Source organism: Peromyscus californicus, unplaced genomic scaffold (assembly GCF_007827085.1).
Source record: "Peromyscus californicus insignis strain IS unplaced genomic scaffold, ASM782708v3 Scaffold_4__1_contigs__length_199733344, whole genome shotgun sequence".
Classification (NCBI taxonomy): Eukaryota; Metazoa; Chordata; class Mammalia; order Rodentia; family Cricetidae; genus Peromyscus; species Peromyscus californicus.
In genome coordinates this window covers 64,990,040-65,013,465 of record NW_026294562.1, presented here as the reverse complement: position 1 = coordinate 65,013,465, position 23,426 = coordinate 64,990,040, and the positions used below count along the sequence as shown (strand labels likewise).

General features: G+C 44.0%; 1 protein-coding gene across 1 annotated transcript in view; it reads right to left on the bottom strand.

The window, feature by feature from the left end:
• Positions 1–23,426, bottom strand: part of Tcerg1l (transcription elongation regulator 1 like) — a 194,565-nt gene that overhangs the window by 29,629 nt on the left and 141,510 nt on the right. The window contains exon 8 of the mRNA XM_052762004.1: positions 13,032–13,101. Coding sequence (XP_052617964.1) covers positions 13,032–13,101 — 70 coding nt within the window. The remainder of the gene's footprint in view (positions 1–13,031; positions 13,102–23,426) is intronic.

Here is a 23,426-nt window from a genome sequence, read left to right as displayed (position 1 = left end):
GTAGGACTCAAAGAAGGCTGGATGTCCCAGCGGTCGATGAGTTAGCTCTGCCGTGGGGTGCACAAATGGCTCCATTCCCACTGCCTTCATGCCCCCAATAGCAATAAAATAGGGTTTCCCTTGTGGGGTGGGGGGAAGAATGTTGGGGACCAGATAAGTTTGCTCTCTATGGTCTCACACACCTTAGACCTCACGCTAGAATGTAGTGTGACCTCAGGCTACACTCCTTGAACTCTGTTTCTTCTCTGCACTCTTTCTAGCCATAAAGTTTAAGTCCTGATAGTATCTGCCGTTTGAGATTTTGAAAAATTCAATGAGATAAAAAAATGTCTGGCGTTTGTTTTACAATTGTCTGTGTAATATCCCCTTTAAATTGATATTGCGTGCTTAAATGGCTAAGTACAGTGGGTGGTCTGTCAGTGGTATTGATTTGGGATTTTGTAACAATGGTGATGGTGGTAACGATGATGGTGATGCTATTGGGATTGTGTCAATGATGGTGATGATGGTAGTGATAATGATAGCGATGGGGATGCTGTTAGTAATGGTGGCGATGATGGTCAAAATCCCGATGGCAATGATGTTGGTGGCAATGATGGTGACAATGACCATGGTGATGGTGCTAATGACAATAATGATGGGAATGATGGCATGAATGATGTGATGATGACAATTGGGAAGATGGTGGCTATGGTGGTGGCACTGGTAATAATTCTTTACTCTCATTGGTTATGGTGACTTGGGCCATCCACCACACTAGCTCCTCCCCAACTGAGTCCCAGCTTCTGTCCATCTGGGGACATACCCCTTTTATTTGATTTAATGGATGGGGAAAATTATTCTGTCTTCCAGCAAAAATGGCTGGGAATTTATCATCAAAATATCACCAGCCTGTAACTCTGGTGTTAGACACAATATAAAATTCTGCAGGAATCAAAGATTCTGTGAATCTTTTTGCCTTATGGGGCCTCCGACATCTTTTCGTGCAGTGTTACAAATGATCTTCAGATGTAGCACACTTTGAGCGATCTCTGTGTCTGGCATTTAGCCTTCATGCTGTGCTGTGCAGGGGTATGCTTCTGGCAGCTATAAAGCAGGTTGGTTCATCAATCTGGGACTCTGGGGTTCTGGGGCTCTGGAAAAGACCAGAGCAAGGGAGCCTCAGCTCTGCCCAAACTGTTCAGGTGGAGACTCAAAGCCCGTGCTGTCATCAGGACAGATGCCTCTCTGAGGTAGATCATGGCCATAGGCAAAATTTAAGCTGTGGGGCCTGGGCACAGTTCTAAGCTGGGGAAACACACAAGGAGCTGAGCAGAGTTGTTTTCTCTGCAGTCTCTTGGTGATTTACAAGGAAGGCTCCCAGGGTTCACCAAACCCCTCATCTACTGTGCCCCAGGCCAGGAAGGCCTCCAAATGGCTGGGTAGCTAACTGTCCTGAGTGTCTTCAGTGTGGTCACATTTATTCATGTCTTCCAGCATTTGCTGATCTTGTGGTTATGACTGTCAGTATACATCAGGAGCCACACTAGACAGAGAGGAGAATGAAGAGTGATTGGAATATGAAGTCAGGACACAGCTGTGCTGGGTCCTACAGCATGCTGGTGGCCCTGTGAGCAAAGGCTTTTGTCATTCAGAGGCCATGAGTCCCTTGGTTATGAATTATCTGCTGAAAAGTGTTTTGCTTACAAGTCTCTGTGTATCAAGCCCTCTAAGTTGAAAGAATGGCATTCAAATTGCTTAGTATAATGGCTTATCTGCAAATGGTATTAATCTGGTTGATGGTGGTAGTAGCCTCTTCTGACCTGTGGCAGAATCCCAGTGAGCCTGGAGTTCCAACTCCCGGGACCACCAGAAGCAAGACATCGTTATAACTGACCAGGCAAAAGGCACTGGCTGAAACACCTGGATCATGGGTGGCTCTGATGAGTACTATATCCCTCTTACACTGCTCTAGTGCTTGGACTAGCTAAATCTGGAAGGTTTCTCAGCAGATATAGGTCCTTATTCACTAGCAGATACGTGTTTCTGAAATGCGACCCGGCAGCATCTCATTGGAAGCACATGAAGGTGGTAGGTCTGGGAGCTGACATTTATTACAGTCTACATACAGCACAAACTCCCCAGGCAAGCTTGTTTAGTAAGCTTGTACCCACCTCTAAGGAAGCCCTCAACCAGATTAGGTCTTGGCCGAGGGAGAGCTGCAGGTGCTCGGACCATGACTGACAGTGCCTGATCGACCACTTACAGAGCAAACTATAACAATAAAAATTCCCACTTCCCTGCCTCTGCCTGCGGCCTCCAGGCAGCATAATAGTGACGGTGATGATGGCAATGATGGTGATGATGATGATGATGGTGATGATGATGATGATGGTCATTTTTGGTGTATACATTTTGGGGACTATTGGAGAAAAGAAACAGATCATGGGCACATGCATCTCAGAATACAAGGCTCTTTGGAAATCTGACTTAAAGTGTAAAGACGCCTTGTATGCTCAATACAGGAAAGGCAGGGCCACTTTTTTAAAACCTTCTTAAATCCAGAGGCCAAAGCAGACAGAATTGCAAGAAAAACAAACCAAAAAGCCGCAGACTTCTTGACACACTGAATTATAAATGGGTACCACCTGATCACAGCCCCCTACAGGTCTTCAGTATCAGCAATTGTCTAAGAAGAAGGCAGATGCAGCTTCCACACCCTAAGGCCCTGAGCACTAGCAAGTCTAAAAGCCCACAGTGAGCAAAGTCCCAGGGTTAGAGATAGCCTGACTCAGCCTAAGCAGCTCTTCAAAACTATAGCTGACAGAGCAGTGTCTAAACTGCAGGGAAGTCCAGGAGATGGAGGGGGGACCACAGTGGTGGGGCTGTGAAAACCCCTTCCCCAGATAAGACATTCACTGAAGAGAACTTAGGACAGACAGAAGCACCAGGGACAACACAGGGAAGGCTAGGCAAAGGAAGCCTTGGGGAAGAGAGCACAGAGGCCAAACACAGGACCCCTTTGTCCCTTACTCAAGAGAGGGGTCCTGAGCTGAGCTCAGGAGCACAGCCCCAGCCCTACCCCATCACAACGTAATGTCAGCGTGTATAACCAAATCGAAACCTAGTCCCACTCACAGCCAGTGCACAGATGAGAACATGGACAAAATGTGTGTCTACCAGCAATAGAGCAAGGTTGGCACCCTCAGGAGCCCGAGGAAAGCCTAACTACAGAAACTGAGCTAAAATGGTTAGAAAGAGTATGGTAGATGCTACTAAGTAACAGCACAAGGAAGAGCAGAAAACAGGAGGGAGGAGACAATTGGGGAAAAGAGATTTGGAAAAGGGGTCTAAGAAAATCCAGGAAATGTTTAAAAACAAAGGGAAAACATTAGAGAGGAAAAACAGCAGCCAGAACACAAGTGTGGCCAAGGCAATGATGTCTTAACAGAAATAGAAATTAACAGCCAGTGAGACAGCTCGATGGGTAAAGAGGCCGACTGCCTAATGATCCAAGCCTGAGTTCAGCCCCTGAAGCCCCCATAGAAGTGAAGGGAGAGAACCCTCCACCAAGTTGTCCTCTGACCTCCACATCTCTCTCTCTCTCTCTCTCTCTCTCTCTCTCTCTCTCTCTCTCTCTCTCTCTCTCTCTCACACACACACACACACACACACACACACACACACACACACACACACACACACACATGCATCACAGTAATAAATAAATAAATGTTTAAAAAGAATTAGAAGTGGAGAAGAGAGATAACCAGGATGCTAAGAAAGTGGTATCATAAGGGGGAAGATGAGCCAATGAGTAGGCTTAGAGTCTCCAGTGAGATAAACAACGGTGCAAGAGAACACAGCAAAACACGGGCAAGCAAGCGTCCAGAGGTGGAAAGACACCCCCCTATTTTGGTAGCATACACCTCAGACCTGCGACAATTAACCAGTAGTCACTAAGGAGCAATTCTTACCATCATTTTAAACACATCACCTGTGTTGAAACCTAGGTGTTTGTAACAAGCAGATCATCCGTGGAGGACAGCTGGGAACACACGGGCTGCTCTGGAAACTGACTTTGAGAGCAGGGCATCAAGCGCTTAGCTTGTGAAGCCTGGGCTGAGAGTCTCAATAAAGGGTTCTCTACATTGGGTTGGCCTGTGGGAATATCTATAGCAATGGTCTTAATTCATTTGATTGATTGGGGAAATCCATCCCACTGTGAGTGCTCAGCACCATTACCTAGGCTTCAGATTTCAGAGGATCCTGAAACTGCATGAAGGAAGAAATGGAGCTGAACACAGCAAGCCAGCAAGAGGGCACATATGCATTCATTCTTTCTCTGCTCAGAACTTCCCGATAGTTAGGAGCTGAAACCTGGAATTGTGAGCTAAAGTCAATCCTTTCTCCCCGCAGAGGCTTGCTGTAGAGTGTTTCATTACAGCCGCAGAAACTAGGGCTGTGTGTAAAGGCACTTGGCACACAAGCCTGATGAACTGAGTTTGATCCCTGAACCCCCTGTAAAAGTGGAAGGAAAGAACTGACTCAGCAAAGCTGCCCTTGACCTCCACATATGTATCAAGACATGCATGTGCCCCCACACACATCAGAAACACATAAAATAATAAATGAATTGAAAACAATAGTAACAGCAACAATAGTCAAATCATAAGTGCAAACAAAATGACAAAATTCAGACACCAGTGTTTAGCAATCTTGAAGAAAGAATGAACGGATCAAATCACCTACTACATCCCAGAAAGTCAGGGCCAGGTGTGGTCTCCTCCTGGAGGAGCTCTCCAGCATCACCAGGAGACATCCCTGCCCACCATAAACCAAACCTGAATCTGGTGTCTGTGTGACTCCATGTACACAGTATCATGGGGTCCAGACTACAGAGCACCCTGCTCTGTAAAGAAATTTTAATGTCTTTAGTGAGAAATGAAGAGCGGATGGGACAAGTCTAAAGGTTAAAAGAAACTTAGATGGAATACCAATAGCATGCAGGATCTGAACTTGACTGCGACTCTTGTTTAAGACATGAAATTGCAAAAGAAAACAAATCAAGGAAATTTGAACGCTCTAGGACTGGAGACCACCTAACAATGTCAAAAGATTGTCAATGGTTTACTTTTAATGCTTATATGAAGCCATTATCCTAAAATATTTACAAATGGAATTTACACAGTACTTGGGGTTTGTTTCAGAATCACTGTGGAGCCATGAACTAGAGCTCCCACACACCCAGACATGCCTGCAGGCCAACCCAATAGAGAGACCCTTGCTGAGACTCTTGCCAGGTGACTGGAGGTTGTGGGAACAGGGAAATTGAAATGTGAGGGTGAGTTGTATTGGGTTTATTGTGTTGAATTTTTCTGTAATTAAAGATAAGCATTGCTGTGAGACTGGAAGTACTCATTTGTCATCCTCACTGTGGGGTCTGCTCCAGCAGTGTTAGCAGGAGAGTGGCTTGCTTTTCTCTCCCATCAGCTCCAGGCCTGTTTGTTTTGATGGAATGGCTTTGTCCAACCTGGGTATTACAAATACCCCGCCTGATTTCCTCACACTGCCCACTCATTGGTGCTATCCTGCCTCCAGGCAAGGCCCTCAGGCAGCTTCCCTCCTCAGGATGACACAACTGGCTTCCTTGCCTTGCTGGCCTTTGATCACCTGGAATTATCACCACCTTCCTCCCAGAAACTGAGTAGTCTCTATCATAGAGTAACAACCACACAGATCAGAATTAGCCTATTGTTTATCACATGAAAAACATCTTGGAAGATGAGATCTTTCTTGGAGGATGAGAAGAAGGGGGCTTAGATAGCTATATAGTGCCTCTGGAAGGTTTGGGATGTTGACAATCTATTTTATAAAAATAAAAAATAAATGTGGATATCCTTCCCCACTTGACAGTGTCTTTCAGTATTCCTATGGTGACATATGTAGAACCTCTGGCAGACAAGTATCACGCAATAAACATTGGCTAGTTGACTTCTACAAGATTACTGAAGGCAGATGGGCCCCCTGGAAAGGAAACATGCCACAGCCCTCCAGTGAGCACCAACCAGCCAGCTTTGGCTTATTCAGTTTCACATACCTCACAAGCTACCTGTCCACTTAAGAAAGTGTCTAGCAACTTCAATAAGTTGCAGCCATTTCAGAAATCCTAATTGTCCTTTGGGTCTTTGGGATACTGACGTTCCTGACGGAAGCTGAGAAACAGCTGAAATCTCCCTCTCAGTGTGGACAGCTACACTGGGGCCTTGGAACTTGATGATCAGAGGGTGGGAGAGAGGCGTTCGGAGGGTGGGAAGTGCCCTGAATCCCAGGCAAAAGGGACAGTGCAGAAGAGAAGAGCAAAGCAGAGATGGACCTTAAAACTGGCTGCTGGAGTGAGGGACTCCGTCCCCAGAACCAGAACCAGAAGCCAGCACAGCATTACCCTGAGGCCCCAGACCACGGACTAGTCTCCTCCATGCCAATGTGCAGCCCCAAACCTGTACATACTGAGGGGTGACATTTGTTCAGTGAATGATAAATCAGGGTGGGCTAGAGTCACATCATCTGGGAAGGTGTCCATTCATGTATTCATCCATCCACTTTGCCTGCCTTCCTGAGTCTCAAGCTTTTGTAGTAGACCTGAGACTCCGTGTGGTCACCTAGTAAGAGATGCAAGGCTAGCATTGTTTCAGAAATCTGCATCCCACTAGCAAGATGGGCACGGGAAGCATCTAGACCTGAAACATACTGGGACCTTATATGCAGGGCCCTACACACAGATTGACAACCCAGTCGGATAGCACCTTGGGGTGGAGAGGAAATGTTTTCCTTTGTTCATGTGAGAGTGACTTAATGGTGCTCCACAGCCAGGAGGAAGGGCCTTCATGTGCACAGGGCTGTGCTACAGAGTCCAGGAAGGCCAAAAGTTCTTCAGCAACCACCAGACTATAAGGTTCCTGAACAGAATGTATCTCATTGGAAGAGATTCTGCAAATGGCTTTTCTAGTCATGGGATGGCAGATCAGAAGTAACACACTGTGATCTTAACTACAAGCTCTCTGCAAGCCTGGACCATCCCAAGGATGCCAGCCAGCCCTTGCTCACACAGGATGAAGATCATGGGGCCAATTAAAACCAAGTGCTCACTATACAATGGGTGTAAGTGAGATGGATGGAAGACAAGTAGGTATAGATGAGAACCAATGAAGAACAACCATAGGCCAGACACTCTAGACCCCATTCTAGACTGGCCTCTTACCAGCCAAATTTCAGACTTCTCTCAGTTTAAATGAAAAGCTTGATGGGAAATAAGAACTCTGTCTGTCCTCACCCACAAGGAAATAGCCCTGTGTCCAGACATAACATCAAAGGCTGTAACACAATGGTCTCCTGACTAATGCTCCCCATTCATGACAAAGAAGTATGTGAGTTTCTTTGTCACTTTCAGAAAATATAAATAAATTCAGAGGACTGTTCACTTGGTAGCTTAAAAAGGCAAATTGAAGTGACATGACAAACCGCTGCTTCTGCATTCAATCTTCTCACAGGCAGATGTCAATGAAGGGTCTTGTGTGGACACCTTAGTGATAAATGGCACAGACCCAACACCATTTATAAAGGTACAGATTTCTGTGTAGAATCAATTGGTCACCTAAAAGAGTGAATTAAGTGCAAGGGATTATTTAAAAGGTAAATGGAGGTGAATATTTTGTTCATCACCATACATGTCAAAGACTACCAAGACCTCACACTCTCTATTTGTCTCACAAGGTCCCCAGGGTATTAGGCAGACCACTAGGGCTAGCATAGAGAGGCAGAGAAGTCTATTGTTATCCAGAGGCATCTTTAGAGATGTGATTTCAGAACATAGTCTTACAGCATTTTTAAATACTTCCCACTCTCAGTAGCTGATTTTTCAAAATGGCCCCCACAGGCTCATATGTTTGAGTATTTTGTCTCCGGTTGGTAGAACTGTTTGGGAAGGATTAGGAAATGTGGCCTTGTTGGAGGAGGCATGTCACTCTGGGCTTTGAGGTTCCAAAAGATCCACACCACTCCCAGGGTGTTTTCTCTCTCTGCTTCCTACTTGTAGATCAAGATGTGAGCTCTCAGCTGTTCCTGCCACCATACTTTTGCTCCACCACCATGGACTCTAACCCTCTGGAACTGTAATCCCAATTAAACACTTTCTTTTATAAGTTCCCGTGGTCATGGTGTTTTGTCACAGCATTAGAAGAGTGACTAAGACACTGAGGTAGGAAGGAGAAGGGCTCTGCTCACACTTTGAGGACAAGGGCTCTGTATGCTCACTCCCTTCCTGCTGACCAAGTGACAGCAGTTCTCTAGCTGCAGAGGGGGCACCTCCTTCACCCTCCCACAGACAATATTACCCAGGGATAGATTTGACTTGAAGACTATCCAAGGACTGGGAGCTTCTAAACCTCCCATCTTGGCCTTGTTGGCCTGGGATTGAAGGTTACTATTACATTCTTATGTTTGGCTTTTGGATAATGACATTTTTAATTTGTTCTGAAAGGATTCATCTTGCCATAGGGTCAAGTCTGGGGTATGGGCATACAAGAAGATGAAATCTTAGCCATACAATTCCTGGGAGAGAATCTCAAGTACACAAAGGTGGGAGGTCTCTGTACACCTCCTCCTAAGTGGTCTGAAATTGCTTTACACCACAGCTCCATCTGGAGACTCTTGGTTTCTGAAAGTAGATCAATAGAGGCAGATTTGGAGAAAGCAACAGGGTGACATAAGGCCATTTCTTACTCATCCCAGCATCTTGGGTCTTCAAGGAAAGTTATATGTGACCTCATAAAGTCCCCATATTAGTTACTTTTCTCATAGCTGTGATGAAATACCTGAGAAAATCAAGTTAAAGAAGAGTTTATTTTCACCCATAGCATGGAGGGGGGGACAGTCCATCATGGCAAAGAAGGCATGGTGGCAGAGGACTACAGCAGCTGGCCACATTGTGTCTATTGTCTGGAATCTCAGGCAGTGAATGCTGCTGTCCTCATTCAGGGTGGGTGTTACCCCTACAGCTAAACCTTTCTGGAAACACCCTCATGGATATGTGCAGAGGTATGTCTCCTAGGTGATTCTAAACCCTGCCAAGCTGATAATCAAGATAACAACACTCTGCTTGACCTGATCATTTTATGGCAGGAGACAGTCATCTTTGTTCATCCAAAGCCTTCAATTGCATCCCAAAATGTTGGAGGCCAATGCAATAAACAATGTCCCATCTTTTAGTCAACTTAGCGTAAGGCATCTATACTGCTGTCCTGGAAATGTCAAAATATTATCAAAGCCAATGTGCTAATGGTAACCAAAGGACAAAATTCATCGACTCAGCGAGAACCCCCATTCTTGAGTGGCAAAACCTGGCTTCTCAGGAAGGGGCAAGCTGCCACGTACGCCCACGAAAACTTCTCTGTAATGTTTCGTGGTTACTTCCATTCTGATTTCTAAACCAGATGACATACGTTTGCTGAGTCCTCTCAAAATAATTTCATTTGAATTTGAAATAAAGCCCCAACTCCCTAAAATAGACAGCTCACTCCAAGAACAGGCCCAAACTATAAAAAGACAAACTCTTCAGAAGGTAGAAACGGGCCCTCCAAGCACTGCCTGAGAAGGGGACATGCAGCAGTGAGTCAATTTTCTGGTCTCAGGGAAGATGGATGAGTTTGCATCACGAACACATTCCACTAAATAGTAAATAACAAGCTTTCAGGAAATGGCACTCACCAGGTAGTTTAAAATACTTTTGTGTTTTGAAAGCTTGTCATTGTGACATATTTCTCCTCCAAGGGAATTTTAGGGAAAGTATCATTTGCGCCTACATTATCTGCACAATCAATTTAATTCCATCTGCATCTGAATGCCCCAAGTGGTATCAGCTGTGCCAGGGCTCATCAGCAATGCAGGGGTAGAGAAGAATCTAGAACCACCATCACAATCATTTAGCCCCCTATTTCTACATATCATGACATATTGGGCCAGCAGTCAACCCTTGCAAGAACGTTCTTGGTGATTTTTGAAGAGGGAAAATATTATTATTTATACTAAAGGGGCAGGTCAAGTTGAAACGACTCCAGAAAGATGTGTGGGGGCGTATTCCTTGCTGCCTATACCAAATTCTAAAATATCAAATGCATACAGTGCCCAGACCTGTGAAATGCCATTTGCCAAATGCAGTGGGGGCCATTAGTACTGAGCCATGAAGTATCATGGGCACTGCAAAAAATGTGTGGTGAGAAACTGCATCACGGTGAGGCTGCAGACTTGCCTTCTGTGAGGTACAAGGCAGACCTGTCTTCCACACACAGAGCAGACCCTCCTTCAACACACACAGAGCAGACCCCCCCTTCAACACACACAGAGCAGACCCCCCTTCAACACACACAGAGCAGATCCCCCTTCAACACACACAGAGCAGACCCTCCTTCAACACACACAGAGCAGACCTCCCCTTCAACACACACAGAGCAGACCCCCTTCAACACACACAGAGCAGACCCCCCCTTCAACACACACAGGGGAAGCCCACCTTCTGCACACACAGGGGAAGCCCACCTCCTGCACACACAGGGGAAGGCTGGATTTCTGTGAGCACAAGGAGGCCTACCTTCTGCCACACAGAGAAGACTAGCCTTCTGCATGCACAGAGCTGGCCCACCCTCTGCACATACAGGGCATACCCAGCCTCTCTCTCTCTCTCTCTCTCTCTCTCTCTCTCTCTCTCTCTCTCTCTCTCTCTCTCTCTTTGTGGTTTTTCGAGCCTTGAACTCACAAAGATCCGCCTGGCTCTGACTCCCAGTGCTGGGATTAAAGGCGTGAGCCACCACCGCCCAGCTCCCAGCCTCTCTCTATACACTGGATCAGGAATGAGTGATTTCCAGAGCTTTCTGGAGTATGCTGTGTCCTCTGTCTGGCTGCTTCCTGGCTACCGAATATTTTCCTGCAGACACAGTCTCACCAAGGCAGCCCTGGATGAGTACCTGGTGAGCCTGGAGGTGCATCAGCAAGTGACAGGCACCATCCCCTCCCACAGCTGCAGTGGATGCAGACATGCACAAGAGCGGGAACTGGAACAGCTCTGCAGGAAACATCTGGGCTTGTTTCAAAGTCAGTTTTTATTTCTGGAAGTCATTCAGATGATTAAAACCAAAATTAATGTTTTGCTGTTATTTAAATGCCAACTGCTCAGAATCTGAGGCCAGTCCATTTCCCCTGCACCACAGGGAGCTTGTCTCGGGTTTCAAACTCAGTGCACTTGTGCACAGACCAACTGGGACAGCTTGGCTGAGAGTCATGCTGTAGACATGAAAGCCAAAAAAAAAAAAAAAAAAAAAAAAAAAAAAAAAAAAAAAAAAAAAAAAAAAAACCCAAAACAAAATAACAGCAACAACAAAGCCTGCCTTTCCTCCCATTTCCTCCTCGAACCCTTGGACCACCAACAACCCTGGATAAAAATCTCCTGTGGCCACACAGGTATTTCTTTGACTCTCCCACAAAGCAACCTTTTAAGGGCAAGAGTTGAAGCAGTCAGAAAGCAAAGGCCCTCAAGACTGGGATGACAGGCTTGGTCCCAGGGTCACACAGAGCTCTGTCGCTGCTTCATGGCAGCCCATTCTTCACACACCCAGCACCATCTCCAGAATGAGGCAATGCAGCAGGAAGCCAGGGATGAGAAAAACCATGCCAGCTGGGCGGTGATGGTATATGCCTTTAATCCCAGCACTCAGGAGGCAGAGCCAGGCGGATCTCTGTGAGTTCAAGTCCAGCCTGGTCTACAGAGCAAGATCCAGGACAGTCTCCAAAGCTACACAGAGAAATCCTGTCTTGAAAAAACAAAAACAAAAACAAAAAAGAAACCCACCCCCTGCTGGATGACAGTGTTTGGTCTTTAACCTTCATAGTTCTGGAAAGTTCTGTGAGTTTCTCCTTGATTCTGAACTCAGTTAGGTCTCCCTCCAATCTAACTGGAGCATTCCTTGGAGAGAAGAATCCACCCTGAGTTCTGGTTGACAGGAACACACTGGCCAAGCATCTAGTTTTTACATCATCCTTTTGTTTACTGAAATATCTCAGGATGAAGGACCAAGGGGGTGAAAATGGATAGTGCTTCTGAAACAAGGTTTCATTCTTTGTTATGCCAAGTGTTTGCTTCTTCTTCTAAGGGACATTTTTTAAAAGAGAAAATGTTGCCAACATGCTTGACCAAAGCCTTTGAATTTCTGGATCGTGAGAGGAACTGATACAGAAGCTAGATGCATTGGCGAAAGTGCCTGATGGGCCCAAGCAAGCCCCTGGTTTCAGTGGGATATCCATCCAGGTCCCACCTAGGCCAAAGACAGCTAAGTTCATGATGTAGCCTGAGAAGTACTGCTTAGCATTCAAGTCTCACCCCCTACTCTTCTCAGCTCATAAAGGTGCCTGCAACCACATCCTTCCTTCCCTCTGTCCTATTCTGAGGACTTATACACCTATATTGCCCCAGCATATCCCCTGTATGTGATGCTCAGTATACAGAGGACAGACCAGTGACCTTGTGAGAGACACTAAAAAGGAAAGGATAGATGTTCTATCCCTACACATGCAGCCATGCAGTAACTACAAGCCAGCTTGATAGATACCTTCATGTCATGAAGTACCACATGAATTCTGCAGACAGGTCCACAGTTTTACTTCCAGATGAACTTCCAGACAAGGGCTGGATGGATTGCAAGCAAGACCCAGACAGGCAATATCTAGCCATAACTGCCTGCCTTGACTTAGTATTTTACACAGCATAAGTCTGCCCTGAGTAGTGGGCCACCATGGCCACTTCCACAGGGTTCTGGAAGCTGAGCATGTGCCCCTGAACTTCAGTGACATGTCCAGAGCAGGTGCCAAGAGATCACCCATACCATCTACTTCACAGTTAAACTGATTTTTTTTTTTTTGCTCAAATTCAATGTAATGGAAGTGTTTTCTTTTCATACACCACAGTATCTGGGGAAGACACAACAGGATAGGATAGTGCCACCTACCTATTCCTCTTAGTTTTCACACTTTGGTCCTCACTGCCATCTTCTGAACTGGATCCATCACTGCTTTCAGCTGAAAGAAACATGACATTATTAACACAGCTGAAGGGTCAGTCTTAGTGCTCTGGAAGCCAGCAGCCCATCTAAAAATTAGGAGATTGGATTTCTCTTAAACATTGATATTGCTCTTATGAACTTGCTTTCTTTGGTTCATAGTCCTTTGAATTTCAGTAGAAAAGATACCTGACTGTTGATGTCAAAGAGGCCATCTCCAACCCCCATGTCTCCAGAGGTCATCAGGCCTTCAGAGGGGCTGGATGAGTAAATAAGATAAAAACCAACCACTGCTCCACCCTCGGGATCAGCCCTTCCCAAACTGGTATGAGCATCGCCTCTCTGCCAGTTGGCTGCTGAAGTAATAATTTCTCCACGTCGGCCTCCTGGTACCCAGGGCTTCCTTCCATCCACTGCAACAGTCACAGGCCCTTTCAGAATACCATATGATCTTCACCACAGACTGCCTGCTTCCAAAGCCCAACCATCTGAAAGATGCATTACTGTATTTAAGCTGCATGGTGCAGCCCTGGAATTACTGCATGAAATGACAGAATGGCAAATGTGTGTTGGTGCCCTAGGGTCTCCTGTATGGCTGCAAGAGAGAAAAATGAGTGAGAGATGGTTCTAGAGCCTCACCAGTTCTGACCCATTGCATGGACTGTGATCCCAGGACAATAAGTAGTCTTGCTTGTTTCCCCTCTGTGTCTGTATACTCTCAGATTCACCATCTCTGTAAGCCAGGCACACTGTTGACAGTGGAGAAAGGGTGGAGTCAGCTAGGCAGAGTGTGCCTCTATGTCCCCACACTTCTGCCTGGGTCACAGCCTCCCATCAGTTGCTGTGTATTGCCTTGTTCTTCCTGGAAGGCCTAGTGTCCCTGTTCTCTCTCTCTCTCTCTCTCTCTCTCTCTCTCTCTCTCTCTCTCTCTCTCTCTTTCTCTCTCTCTCTCCTACTGAGACAAGATTTTATGTAGCCAAGGCTGTCTTTCAACTCCTGGTCTTCCTACTCCCCCCTCCCTAGCTTTTCTTTTAAAATACTACATTTACCGTTAGGTACTGACCTGGAAGCTTCATCTCTACTAGGGCTATCTTTCGTAGTGCCGAAGTTGCTATGCACATTACTAGGAGAGAAAAGTAATCAATACTCTTATCCTGCTATGAACCCTTCCATATGCAATAATGACCAGCCTAGCAAGATAGCCCATTGGTGCAATAATGGCATGAATGTCATAGACGCAACCAACCACTTTCAAATTGGATTTAAGGCTCACTCCACAAGACAGAACGGGCTCCTGGTACTATTAATAGGGCAAATTACCCAAGGTTAATTAGATCCTAGGACCTAGGGGAGAACCTATTACTATTATTTTTCCAAATGGGCATAATATTCAAATGACTCAAGACTTATTGTTATTCCAGTGGAATAACATATCTCTCCACACTCATAGAAAAGCTTCCTTTTCCAATAGATGGTAATTAACACAAAGATCCACCACTGGCCAAAGTGCAGAGAATAAGAGATCATGGAGCATTGAGCCCCAAATGGAACACAATATTTAACATCCAAAGCTCTCAAATCCCCATGGAAAGGAGCTGTGTTTGGAAAGATTTCAAAGACCAGAGGTGGTGGGTGACTAAAGTGAAACTGTTTTCTGAACAAACTGGGCCAGTTGCTCATATGAGCTAACAGGGGCTGTGATCATATGCACAAGATCAGTACAAGATCAAGTCAGACAAAACACCATCATGGAGTGGGGGGGTATTGGGAAATACCACCCCCTAGCTGAGGAGTTATTGGCAACTGCTGACTGCTTGAGAGAGGGAGAGTCAATTTTCTTCAGAGATGTATCCCCTGAGCGGCTATCCATATTCTAGTAGATGGCCCTACACCCATGAATGCACTGGTAATACCAGTAGACTCTATGGGTTGTTTTGATTTGAAAAGAGAACCATGTAATTGTGAGGGAAGGTAGTGGTAGGGGTGGGATTGGGGAGAAAGGAATGAGGAGTTGGACTTGATCAAAATACATTATATTCATATATAAAATGTTTATCGATCAAAAATAAATAAAAAATCAAACTCTACACTTTTTTCTGCCCTGCATTTAGGATCCTAGGAGTGCCTCAGTTAACCATGCTTCACCAGTCTGCTATTCATATGTAATTCTGCTCTCAATGTGGGATGTGTAGCTATTAGTGGGATGAGAGGACAGATTCCAGAGGCTTCTGGCTTATCCATGAGACTACACGTGTCTTCTAAGTACTTCTCCTGCTTCTGTGTTCAAAGGTATAATTCTAGTTTGGCTGTGAGAAGTAACTGACCAGTTTGTATCTACTTGTCTTTGCCGTAGACTTGCTTAGGGATGAGGAGACATGTAGTGGCAGGTCATCATGGCATATTGGGGCAGCTACACCCTTTCACCCCAGCATACTCCAGAGAGGCCATGATTAGTGATAACCTCAAATGCAAAGGCTATCCAATAATGATACAGATACTAGGATAAATATGTGTAATGCTGGTTATTGTTTTGGAGGCCTGTTGGTTATTTTGAACAATCTCAACATGAGTAGACCATTTTTGTCCAGATCAAAAAAAATTCATAAATCACACAGGAAAATATTTGCAAATTTGATTGACTTTAAAAGTACAATACCAAATGGAAAGTCACACAAAGTATATCTGTTGGGTTGGTCTCTGTCATTGCCAATGAGTGCAATCATCTTCTTCACTACTGTGAACCTGTGAGCCCTGCCACTCATGAGGGCAGTGCTGGGACAGGGAGAGGTTGCCATCTTCCACTGACTTCAGGGATGGTGGAGCAGAAACAGCTGTGATCACGTACAAAGGAAATAACATACTACTTGAGGTTCAGAAGAAAAGTCCGAGGTGGTTTGAGCCAGCCAGCAGCAAGCCAGGTCAGTAATTCCCAAAAGGTAGGGAAAAAAATGTATGAAATTTCCACCTGAAAGTGCCCAGAATGCCAAAGTTGAACCAGTTTACAAAGCACACAGAGAAACAGGAAAGAACTTAAGAGACTAGGCTGAAAGAAGCACATAGGCTGACTTCACTCTATGGGTCAGACATGGACTAAATACCTGAGAATACAGGAAGCCATTTAGTAGCAAAGCTAAAGGAAGTTTCAGATACTAGACCTCACAATGGTGTCTTAAACATGACACCAGCAATATAGCCAATGTAGGGGCTGGGGAGACGGCTTGGTGGTTAAGCATGAAAACCACTCTTGCATAGGACAGGAGTTTGGTTCCCAGCATCCATATAGCATGGCTCACAAAAGCCTGTAATCCAGCTTCAAAGGGCCTGATACCTTTTTCTGGGCTTTGTGGAAGGGTTCCAGGAGCCAAGGGGAGGAGACACAGGGAGCTATTGCCAAACCCTGATAGAGATCTGTTTGGGAAGATGGAAAATCTCTAGGAGTAGCTAGTGGTGATGGTATACAACATTGTAAATAAACTTAATGCCACTAAATGTACATTTTAAGATGGCTAACTGGTAAGCTGCATGCTACATATATTTTCTCAGAATAAAAAAATCATGAACAAACTTTTATGGAAAAGATCAGAGCTCAGGAAAAATACTGGAAAGATATTATAGTCAAACACATTAATCCCTCAATTTACAGGAGTCCCTATAATTCAACAAGAAAGACAAACATGAATGTATTCCCAGGAACACAAAACAAATGGCCAACAAACCCCTGAGAATCACTCAAAATTAAAGAAATGCCAACTGAAATAAAGAATGGCTTTGCATTACGTTCTGGTGATGTACAATGCTGGTACAGAGCGCATCAGTGGGAGTGTGTATTGATTGATTGATCCCTTCAGAGGAAGATTTCACAATATTAAAAATTTAAGATGCATGCACCTGATGATATAGCAATTCCAATAATATGAAATCACACAATAGACATTCTTGTGAAACTGTGGGTATATATTGACATAAGCAAACACATGTTCAGTTATAGAATTCACAGAATGTGGTTTATTAGCCAGCATTAAATGTCTGTCTCTCTGAGACAATGTTTCTTTCTGGAAGTGGAGAGATTACTCTGACTATGTAAGAGTGCATCAGGTCCAGTCTGTGGTTGAAACTTCATAGGGAATAATGGAATTAAATAGTGGTAGGTGAGGCAGATGTGCATTGGGGTGTGATTTGTACCTAAGTTCCAGATAGTCACAGCTTGTAGAGGAAGAGTCAATCACTCCTCCCTATCAACATTCCAGGTAAGCTATGTCCATAAGTACAACAGTGCTGTGACTGTTATGGGAACAACCAACTATTTTCTGGTTGAAGTTAAGGCCTGGTCTACAGGAAGAACCTGTGTTTGGTACTATAATTCAGGGGAAAAAAAATGCTCGACACTGGGGAAATTACAGACCTTGGAGAGGAGGCTTCTGCTATTGTTATGTTAAATGGGTGTGAGCCGCCTGTCAAATTCCTCCAAATATTTTTGCTTATATATGTAGATTACTGCTGCTGTCAGCTCATAGTCCAAGGAGCCTTGTTTTGACAGTGGACAGCAGTTATTGCAGAGGTTTCATTCATGATGACTGAAATTGTTGGGAACAAGTGTCTATTCTGCTGATGTGGCTTAGTGGCCTAATGCTCAGCCCTAAGTGGAAGAAAATCTCTGTGTGTGTGTGTGTGTGTGTGTGTGTGTGTGTGTGTGTGTGTGTGGTAGAATATTACTTTAAGGTGTGCTACTTTTGTTTATGTTGCATTTGTTAAACTCTGTGAAGCTGTGTTACTGTACCTGTCTAAAACACCTGATGGTCTGTCTAATAAAGAACTGAATGACCAATGGCAAGGCGAGAGAAAGGATAGGTGGGGCTAGCAGGCAGAGAGAATATATAGAAGGAGAAATCTGGGAGGAAAAAAGATCAAGGAATGAGGGAAGTAGCCAGAGAAGGAGGAGGACTCCAGGGGCCAGCCATCCAGCTCCATAGCAAGCCACGGAGTAAGAGTAAGATTTACAGAAGTAAGAGAATGGGAAAAGCCCAGAGGTAAAAGATAGATGGGGCTAATTTAAAGTCAAGGAAATGCTAATCTAAGGCCAGGCATTTATAAGTAAGAATAATAAGCTTCCATGTGTGATTTATTTGGTAGGCCCCCCAAAAGAGTAAAACAACAACATTTTGGCGTACCAACATGGAACTTGAATATGCTAAGGCCTGAGAAAGTTGAAAAGAAAACAAAAGGGAGGGGGGATATGGCTCCTTTAAGAGTTTCTGCCTGACAGTTTCTGCCAGTCTGTGAGTCCTTGAGCAGTTAGTACGTTAAGCAGGAACAAAAAACTAAATAAGAATGCCTGCCACAGTGCAAGCATCGGCATTTTAGAGCTCTAGGAAGGTTGAATGCAGTTCTCACCATGAATCTCTGACTGGGCTTGTGAGCTTTCAGCTTGGCTTTTCAAACCGGAGAAGTGGGCGGAGCCAGTCACCAAAGCCTAGGGCAGAGGTCCACATCACTAAGCAGTTTAAAGTTTGTTCACATGGTCAAAACGGCTAAAAAATTTGTAGTAAAAGAGATCCAGATGGAAAAACTCTAAACAGGTTACAGTATGTTTAATAATGTGCATAGGCATAAGAAAAGAAAAAGGGAATATTCATAGAAAAAATGAATAGTTTATAAAATAAAGTCTTTAAAGAGAGAGTAAAAGAAAAAAGCCACATAAGATGGGAAATACACAGGGAGTCTGGATCTTGTATAGTTTTTTGTTGATTTTGAATTTTTGAATACTAACAAGCAAATAGCTTCTGGCAGACACAGGCTTGTGAGCAGGACTGCAAAACTGAACTAACCTAGATACTTTAGGGTCATCTTAACTTTAAAAAAGAGGTCAAAAACTTTATTTTTCAAATGGAAATAAAAAATGCTTCAGGTTTTGTTTCCATAGGAGATGAGAAGCTGCAGATTCCTTCAGGGTTAATATGGATCTGGTTTGATCAGGGGAAACCTCCTGAACCTTAACAGGTGATATCTATCTGCAAAGTTTATAGCTGGTCTTCCCAGGACTTGGCCATTATCTCAAAATTTTCTCTCTGGGACCCTAAAGATACTTCATCCACAGATAGCAGGAAGAAGTGTGGAGAATACAACATTCACATTCCCAAGAGGGGTGTGGAGGCTTTTGGTTATTTGGTGGGCTATGGATATTTGTTATCATTTAGGGGATATAGGAATGATAAGCTAGAAAGGTAGATTGTTGAATCTACTTTAAATAATAGGATAGATTATTGAATCTACTATAAACTAAGGGACAAATATTGATCTCAAGTATTTTATATTTGTAAGGACTTTTATATATAGATACAAATTTAAGGTAATTTTGTTACAACACTATATATATGTATATATATATATACATATATATGTATGTATATATATATAGAGAGAGAATATATAGAGAAATACATATTTCTATTTCTGCTTAAAGAATTTTTGTATGTTGATATAAATTTAAAGTTATTTTTGTCACACTGTATATATGTTTCTACTCTTATTTAAAGGGCTTATGTATATTGATACAAATTTAAGGTTGTTTCTGTTACCATATATTGTATATATGTTTCTACTCTTGTTTAAGGTATTGTACTTATGCAGTTTATTTAAAACTATAAGGTAAAGTTCTAGTTTTTGAAAGCTATTTATTATAAACTATATAGAACAATCAAGAAACATAAGTCAGTAGTTAGTCATTTATAACAATCAAATTTGTAGATATATGTTTTCTAGGTTAAATAGATATAATTTAGATAGATGGTCTTCAAATACTTCAAAGATATATAGAATACGGCATTTAAAATGCTTTGTTAATTTAAAGTTTTTCATATCAATGAGACACATCTGCTCCTGGCAGCACCAATTTACTTCAGAGTAGATGATGGGCATTGAAGAAACTCCTTATGGAGTTTGCTTTTGTTGTGTCAAGGTTAGCCACTGGGCAAAGAAACTGTTCTTGCCTTTTACTGCTGACAATGTGCTATGCAGACTGGACATGTAGGACACACAGGAAAAAGAATTATTGAACTTTGCCAAAATAAGGTAGGACAGTCTTTCAAAATTCTTATTTCACAGAAGTGTCTGCCAGATATTCTGGAGGACACAGAGGAAAGTGACTGATGAACTATGACAAAACAAGGCAAGACAGTCCAAAATTCCTGTTTCATAGGAAAGTCTGCCAGATACTCTAGGTCTGTAGGCTGAAGATAGATGCCCAAACATTGCAGAGGATCTTTGGTTGCCTGTCCAGGCAGCCAAATATCTCTGTTTTTAGATAATATTACATCCTTGTTGGTCATAAAGACTAGATAGTTATAGTTGCAGTTTTCTTTAGTTATGATAGAAAGTAAATTAGGTATAAAATGTTAGATTCACTAATATAGGATAAAAAATGGAGTATTTTCTTTTAATTGCCAGACACAAATGAACTGGAATTCATTATACTGTGAATGTAATCTTTACTTGATAATTGTTCTTATTGTATATGGTCTTATTATGTTAAAATTAAAACCTTCCATTTTTTTGTTTAGATGAAAAGGGAGAAATGTTGTAGAATATTATTTTAAGGTGTGCTACTTTTGTTTATGTTGCATTTGTTTAACTCTGTGAAGCTGTGTTACTGTGCCTGTCTAAAATACCTGATGGTCTAATAAAGAGCTGAACAGCCAATAGTGAGGCAGGAGAGAGGAATAGGCAGGGCTGGCAGGCAGAGAGGATAAATAGAAGGAGAAATCTGGGAGGAAGAAAAAAGAAGGAGCAAGAGAAGGAGGAGGACTCCAGGGTCCAGCCACTCAACTACATAGCAAGCTACAGAGTAAGAGTAAGAGTTAGAGAAGTAAGAGAATGGGAAAAGCCCAGAGGCAAAAGAAAGATGGAATAGTTTAAAGTTAAGGAAAACTGGCAAGAAACAAGCCAAGCTAAGGCCAGGCATTCATAATTAATAATAAGCCTTTGTGTGTGATTTATTTGGGAGCTGGGTGGCAGGCCCCCCAAAAGAACAACAATGTGTGTGTGTGTGTGTGTGTGTGTGTGTGTGTGTGTGTGTGTGTGTGTGTGTGTTCCCTTTCCAAGGCTTTAGAGACATTGGGGAACATAATAGAAGAAGGTGTGGAAAAATTGAAGAACCAGAGGAAAGGGGGAGAAGTTCCCTCCATGTTGGACATGCCCTCCACATTCTCCCCATGTTAGACGTGCCCACCACTATCTTGAAAAAGAGTAGTTGTGAGCATGCTTGTGAGCCTGGGCCCATTCAAATTTCTTTGTGGAAGGAGAGCCTTATAACACTCACGGGGTCCTCCTGAGACCTTTATAAGCTCTTTATGAGGTCCTTCCTTCCTGAGATTACATGAGATAAGCAACTGACTGGAATGGGACTCTTCAATAGTGCAACTGTGCCTAAGTTGCCCAGGGGACTGGCTACTGTATGGTTGAGTTGCCTAGGTAAGCAACCACAGTATATACATTGACTCATCAAGCTGGCTTGGACAGTCCTTTCTTTGGTCTCCTAGTACCTTATCTGATACAACTACACTTTCCTTGTGTCTCTCCAGGGAAAGTAATGAATCTTTGGTAACAGAAACCATAACAGAGTGAGACTGCTGCCAGCAGAGTGGGAAGCTAGCTTGACAGCAGGGACAAAGGCCAGGGAGAAGGACACAGACTAAGCCCACTGCACAGCAGCTCCACCTGCAGGTCCAGCCAGGCACCCACAGGTACTAGCACCGTCTTCTTGGTGACCAGTGCAATGACAAAGAAGCTCTTGCTAAGAAAGAGCATGGGCTAAGTGGGAGCCGATGCTGCAGGCTGCCCATCCAGGAGATGGATTCCATGGGATGTTTTGTTTGGGTGACCTAGGTTTCCTGCTTAAATTCAAGAAGGAAGCTCAGCATTTTGGTAGACATCATAGAAGACACATCTCCAAGATCATTGCCAAGGGCTTCAATAAGTGTGCTACCCATATCCTACACTTTAATGCCACAGTGAACCTTCCAGCCTCCCTCTCCTTAGCCCAGAAATGGATGGCTAGGTCTCCCAAGTTGGTCTGCTCCTCTTGCCTCAGGGCCTGCAACATTCCATAGGCTTGTACCCCCATATGTGACATCCCGTGTCATCAGCCCTATCTCAGGGGCCATCAAGACCACTGGCCTGGATGTTCAGTGTACTTGGTTGCCACACCCTTAGAAGGCACATGGCTTCCTGATCTGCATGTGCTCACTATCGAAGGCAATGCCAATGTCAAGCCTGGGCTATATTAACCTCAATTAAAAAACAAAACTGATTGGTTTAGAGAAGAGCCAAGTCCCCTCCTCCTTCCTTTCCCTGCTTCTTCCCTCTTTCTTTCTTATGCTAGGTGAGAAGTGGGTGAAAGTTAGGTTCTGGGAAACCACACTGATTAGGGTTGTGCAGTTCCATGTAACAGGCAGGGGCTGAAGACACAGAGAGGGACACAGGTTCTTTCTTGTACAGAGGAATGGGAGCTAACTAACATGGCTCAGCCCTGAATTCCCATTAGCCTTGTCCGATGGAGGCCAAGATGCTAAGGCCAACATACTAGGCCCCCCACCCAGGCGTTAGCGTCTCTTGACTTGACTTGTTCCTTTCCTAGCTGGAGTCCATATTAAACTCTACCTGCATTCTGTCCTCAGCTTCTTGGTAAAGTCCATGTGGGACTCTCTCAAGAGACCATGGCCTCCCCCTTCTTCTTCTCTGATGTCACATACAGAGGTTGACCAATATAGCCGTGGGAATGAACCTTAGAAAACAAGGTACCTGCCGCCTTCACTGTGCAAACATCAGTCCGAATCCTGGATGATACAAAAGGTACACCATTCAGAACTCAACTCCACTGTAAGCTTCAGCCCCTCACACAGAGTTGAGCAGGTGGAGTCTGTAGCCAGAACCTTCCACAACTACCCAATTCTTCTTGAGCTAATGAAGCACACCCTTACATTTTTGGGAGGGTTCCAGCATTTGCTTTTCAGTGGCCACCTGGTCCCTTTGTGATGTGGAGACCCAGTGCATACTGTCCTGGGCACACAATGCCTGGGAAGTGGCCCTTTCACCAAGTCGCAGCTGTGTTTACCCTCAGGATGATTTTATATCCTCCTTAGTGAAATGCATGTCACTGTGAATCCACACTTATCCTGAATATAAATGACTAAAATATTTGCACAGCAATTGAAACTGAGTGAGCTCTTGCTTGTCTCTATTACACCCTGGTAGGGAATAAGGGATTGTTAGCCACGCCTACCTGTACCTGATTTCTCCTGTGAGACCTGACCAGGCAAGCTCTTCTTCAGCCTCAGGTCAGACCCACCA